Source organism: Trachemys scripta, chromosome 3, assembly GCF_013100865.1.
Source record: "Trachemys scripta elegans isolate TJP31775 chromosome 3, CAS_Tse_1.0, whole genome shotgun sequence".
In the NCBI taxonomy this organism is placed as follows: Eukaryota; Metazoa; Chordata; order Testudines; family Emydidae; genus Trachemys; species Trachemys scripta.
Window position 1 is genome coordinate 47,673,618 of NC_048300.1, and position 6,000 is coordinate 47,679,617.

The 6,000-nt window shown below is 35.6% G+C and overlaps 1 protein-coding gene and 1 pseudogene across 1 annotated transcript in view; both read left to right on the top strand.

Moving 5' to 3' along the window:
- The window catches only part of MARK1 (microtubule affinity regulating kinase 1), a 90,982-nt gene extending 86,829 nt beyond the window's left edge, over positions 1 to 4,153 (top strand). Inside the window, exons 13-14 of the mRNA XM_034764619.1 lie at positions 260 to 453; positions 3,970 to 4,153. Of these exons, the coding sequence (XP_034620510.1) occupies positions 260 to 453; positions 3,970 to 4,119 (344 nt within the window). The 3' untranslated portion in view covers positions 4,120 to 4,153. The remainder of the gene's footprint in view (positions 1 to 259; positions 454 to 3,969) is intronic.
- LOC117875661 lies at positions 624 to 792 on the top strand (annotated as a pseudogene).
- Positions 4,154 to 6,000: the final 1,847 nt, after the last annotated feature.

The window sequence follows — 6,000 nt, forward strand, 5'->3', positions numbered from 1 at the left end:
CTAATATGTAACACGAAGTACTGAACGTACACTACATGTCTTCAAATTTGTAATGAAGAGACAGGTGGTTCAAATTGATTTAAAGATAACAATGTATGTAACGATCACATTTTACAGGTAACATATACAGCAGCCTTGCAGTCTTACAGTCATTCCAAAGGTTTTTTTCCACATGTAGAGAATCATACTTCAGAGTATATTGACTGAGGGAGAAGCAATGATTGTTTTTAGATAGTATAATTTTGTTTTTATTTGACAGTTGGTCCATCAATTCCTCCTGCTGTATCATACACAAAAAGGGCTCAGGCAAATAGTGTGGAAAGTGAACAGAAAGAGGAATGGGACAAAGATGTGTCACGTAAACTTAGCAGCACTACAGTTGGATCCAAAGGAGAAATGGCAGCAAGTCCACTTGTAGGTCCAGAAAGAAAGAAAGCGCCTGCAGTTCCAAGTGTGAGTGTTTTTAAATCGGCTGGGGCAATATCTGCTGTATACTTGGCATCTTATATAAGCATTAGCCTTATATTAGTTAGTGAATATTCTGTTAACTGTGTATTTTGGTAGCTTATTCCTGTGTACCAATAAGAAGCTATGCTGTATATGCTTTTTAAAAATAAAATAAATTATCTTCTAAGTTTTATATCTGTTCTTATCAGTTTAATATCTGATATGTCCTTCATTTGAGGACTGTATATTAAATTTATTTTTGAAACAGGGATGGAATAGCAGCTTGCTCTGTCCACTGAGGCATCGACCTGATATTGTGTTGTCTCCGGAAACGGTGCATCTCCTTTTGGGGAGAATAATAAAAAAAAAGCTTCCAGACAGCTGTTGGACTAGTTATTGGAAGCATTTTTTCTTATACTTTAATATTTTAACCTAAAAATGTTGGCAGGCTTGTGCAGTATCATGGGTCTTCGGGGCATACAGTCAAATTTTTTTGCTTGTTACCTTTACAGGAATTTATGATACTTCATTTAAAAGCATGAACTCGTAATAAGAAAAATTTATTTGTAGTACAGAAGTCTCAGATTTTGTAATACGACTCAAACCTGTGCTAATTTTTTCAAGAGAAGACAAAAACTGGTTAAGTATCAAGATAGTAGTGCTTGTACAGTGCAGTCAGGGAAAAAGTATCCATGTGATAGACTGTAAGAATTTGCTTTTTCCATTGGGATTTAGTACACTGTGACCTCCATGTTGGATTCCGAGGATGGAATCCATGCCACTGCTAAAGAAATTCTCTCTTCAGACAAAATCAACTTTTAAATCTGCTAAATTATAAGGATTCCTTCCTCTCACAGACCGTGTCTGCAATACGTCACACAGCTGCTTTTAAGCCTTCATTTTGTTTAAAAATCTCTCCCTGGGGGGACTCGAAGTGGTGGCTGTGTGGAACATGTACTGGAACTTTTTGTCCTGTTAGATTAGATTTCATTGGATTGTAAATCTTCCATGCTTTCCCAAAACTGTGTCTCCCAAAAACTGATTATGCTGATGTGTGTTGTAGGCTGATATGTCAAAAACATTTCTTTGCTTACGGTGAACTAATTAAATGAAGTATCTTAGTGGTAGAGTGAGAAATTGATTTACTTGCTAATAAGCACTACAGTAATTGTTCATTGTAAATCCGTTACTATTTTAGAGCACTTGTGAAAGAGGTTTCATGATGAGCAAGACTAAGATGTAGTGGCATCTGATATTACAGCTGTAGTTGAGGTTGAACAACAATTTCCTTTATAAATTCCCTCTTTCTATATAACTTGTTGGTAAAAAAAATAATTTTTAACTGTAATTTGCCAAAGAGGGATGGGGTGAAAAAAATTCACCCATTTCTGAATCATTTTAAGGCTAACATGGTGGTGGGAAAGACTAGATTTGTTAGAAAATGTTTATTGTCCCTAACACACATTGATTCCTATTATGTAACAGTTTAGTTTAAAACCGAATGTTACAGTTGGTTAATCTATATTATAAAATAACATCAGATGAGGAAACTGTATTTCTCAGATTACTCAGTAGTTCTTTGCAGTTTTTGTTCTATGGTGTGAGGGGGGATAAAGGAGACAGATGTACTGTATTCAAAACAGCATAACTTCAGTTTCTTTCAAGAGCAGCTTCAGCTTACTTTTAAAAGAGCATCAAAAACCACAGTGGATTGACTTGAAAATTCAAACTCCTGTACAACAATCCATACTTCAGGATTGTCTGGGTCTAAAGGCCCCCTTGTTTGTAATTTAAAAAAAAGCACACTTCAAATGTATCATTAAAAGAGTAAAAAATACATAAGCCTGAAAGCATTTTTAAAAGAATAAGCAAAACCTTTGAAACTTTCAAGAGAGAAGAACTTGCCCTCTTCTTGGCTGTAAAGAACTATGCAGGCAATGGCACTGTTCACATAAATATGCCTGTTTTTGTGTCTTTAACATATTGACACATAAGCATAAAGGTCGTACTTGGAGATTTTTAAGAGCAGGTTGGACAAACACCTGTCATGGATGGTCTAGATAATACTTAATCCTGCCTTGAGTGCAGGAGACTGGGCTAGAAGACCTCTCAAGGTTCCTTCCAGTCCTATGATTCTATGATTCTATTATACACAATATTTAAAATTCATAGCAGCTATCCCAAATTTCCCATTGTGTACGAGAGATTTTTGTAATTTTAGAATGAATGAAAGTATGGATCCAAGTGTTCGTGTGCCTTGTCCTTGCTGAAGTAACTGTCTGTCTTATGACCACAGCCTATTCCACACGCTTTCTTGCATTTACATAGATTGTGGAGTATTTTAATCGGCCATGCTGAAATATAATGATCTGTATTAATGTAGTATATTTTCCAAAACACTTTATAAGATGTACTGCATGTTTACAAACTTCATTCTGTCTTACAGTACACTAATTATTTTAACATGTAATTATGAATTAATGTCAACCCGTCAACTACACAAACATTTTGAAAAATCAAAATTCAATTAATCCCATCTAAAAATTGAGAATTTTACTTTAAATTTTTATACTATAATTAGCTCTTTAAGAGATAATTAGCTGTCAGAAACATTTTAAAAATAGGTTTTAGGTAGGGAAGCACAAAAAAAATCAATGAGAATGTTTTTCTACTATTAATATTACACATATTTATTTGGCACCTGTCACTATGGTGGCTAAGGACAAAATCCTCCTTAGTTCTTGTTAATACCTGACTTTAGCTGAATACTGACATTGAGTACTGCAGTGCAGATTGAAAGATTTTTGTCATTATCAACAAAGGACAACAAATTGTAGGATTGAAGCTGTGAGGGCAATTAAATCTACACAGGGAAGCCCTTAAACTTGCATGGAGTCCTGTTGACTTCAGTGTGACTTCTGTGTGGGTGTCCCCGTCGCACTGGATGATCAAGGCCTATAGGACTTCTTTATTGTGTGCAGGAATTGGATGTTAATAAAGCAAGTTTTCTCCTTAACTACACGTTTCCTTGCTTTTATTCAGTGAATTCCAGTGGAGCCTACACAGCATGGTGATGGGAGCATTAGAAATGGATAGATGATCGAATAAGTACTTTGTCAACAGGTTTAATTAAGTTGTTCTGTACATTTAATGTCTTCTCTCACACAGTCTAGAGCAGTGGTTTTCAACTTGTGGTCCACGGACCCTGGGGGTCCGTAGACTATGTCTGCGAAAGATTGTTGTTACCATAGAGCAGTGGTTTTCATCTTGTGATCTGTGGACCTGTGGGGGTCCACAGATAATGTCTAAGATTTCCAAAGGAAACCACACCACCATTCGAAATCTTTTAGGGATCTGCGAATGAAAAGAGATTGAAAACCACTGGTCTGGAATTTAGATGCCACACTTTAAAATCAAATATATTCTTATATGCTGAGTTGTGTTTTTTTGGATAACTTCATTTAAATTGTGTATATATTAATTAACTGTATCTGTCTTCACTCATTTTTATTCTCCTTCTAGAACAACGTATTTCCTGTTGGTGGAATGACCAGAAGGAACACGTATGTTTGTGAGCGCTCTTCAGATCGCTATTCTGCAATACAGAATGGGAAAGATAACAGGTACTCAGTTGACTTAGCCAAAAATCTGAGAGTTTGTGCTGAGGTATGACACAGAAGTTAAAACAAACATTTAGCCAATATGCTTATAAGTTTGTGCCTGAATATTTGTCATAGATAGACAAATTATGACAAAATTAGAGAAATATTGTGATTCTGCCTTTAACCCTCTCCATGCAATAATATTGTCAGGAGTTGCCTCCATCACTGTACAAAGAGTACAAGAGAAAAACAATTCAGACATTAAAATATTCTGGATGATCCAGAGGATGGTTCTTTCTTACAGTATAGCTAAGTTTTTTATGTGTGGTTTTTTTATTTATTTTTTTAAGTTCCCTAATAACTACTGAATAAGATGTAACTATTTAATTGGCATAAAAGGGCTTTGTGAGTCTTGCTTATCTCATTTGTCCCAAATATTTCTGTAGTTGACTCTGCCCTTTTACTGTATTTGGTAGTTGGGGTGATTACTGTGTATTAAATATTTTTTATTTTTTTTAACAAAACATCTTTCATGTTAATGGGGACAGACCATTAAAATTACTTTTAGCTTACAAAATATTCACAAAATAGGAGTTGTAATTTGCCGTGTCTGACTTGAGTGCAAAGTATATCTATAAAATTTATATCGAGATTTATTTGAAGGAGCATACAAATTCTTTTGTATTTTTAAAGCACCAACCTACATGCCTATGAGTGCTGTACTTAAATGTAAAACCGTAAAGTTGAAAAGGATGGAAAAGCCCCATCAAAGTAAAGCCAGTAAACTACTATGTTTCCATTATCCACTCTTATTGTATCAGTAGTGTTGGAAGTTTCATATCGATCAATTTTACTGCACAGGCAGTATTTTTCTCTGAATTCCCGAAGAATGGGGTTGTTAATTTGCATATATAAAGAACCATGTAACATATGAAAGGGGGAGAATATTTTTTATGACACTTAGAACATTCTAACACTACTATATAATTAACACAGCAGCACAGAAGGATGGGTTAGAAATATGTTTTTGAACTCTTGGGGTATAATAGTGTAACCAGTTGATCCACATTTCCATCTGAATCTATAGAGGACTAGACATCCATTATTTCCATGGTAAGAATTATATTTTGGTTACTGATGGGCTTCCTTGCTGCATATTAGAACTGAGGTGGTAGTTAAAAATAGGGTAAAATAGTTTTAAGTTTAAAATATCTAATAGATCATAAGTTTTTGATTGCACAAAATATTGATGTTTTCTTTTAAATAGATTTAACTATATATAGTACAGTATATAGGCAACTTATTATTTTTTACAATTTATTATTCTTAATTGCCCATGATTTTGAAGAGATACTGGATTTACTTTGGTCTCTTTGAAGAGGTCAAAAATGGATCAAAGTTAATATCCCAGACTCACCTGCCAATGTATATCCCTTAATGCCAGAGCTCTTCTACAAGAGTCACTGCAGGACCCAGGTACTAGTTCGCTGATCCTCAAAGTCGCAGAAAATGCTACCAGAAATGCTGCCCTGAACAAGGCTGCCTCTTGTCCAAATTGATGTATGGGCTCTAGGATCTGCACCGGATCCCTAAGTATATTAACAGGGATGGAACAGTGTGTATCCTCCCTACGACCAGTGCTTTGAGACCACCCTGCTAGAAACCTCCAACTAAAAACCAAAAGGATCTTGGTAACTAGTCATCATATTGACAAACGTAAGGGCCGACAGATGGGTAGAAATGGTTGATGATGTCACTTGCCCAGTTGCTAACAGTACCGTATACTGCCGCACCTGTTCCTCCATACTGGGCCATATTGGTGACAGGCCCTCCCTGCTTCTAAAATTGCACAAAATTTATAGAACTTCTCTCATAGCTATGGTCACACTTGTCCCTGCCAGCTGCGTTGCTCTCATGTCCTGCGGTCTGTTCGTTCAAATATCCTGGATCT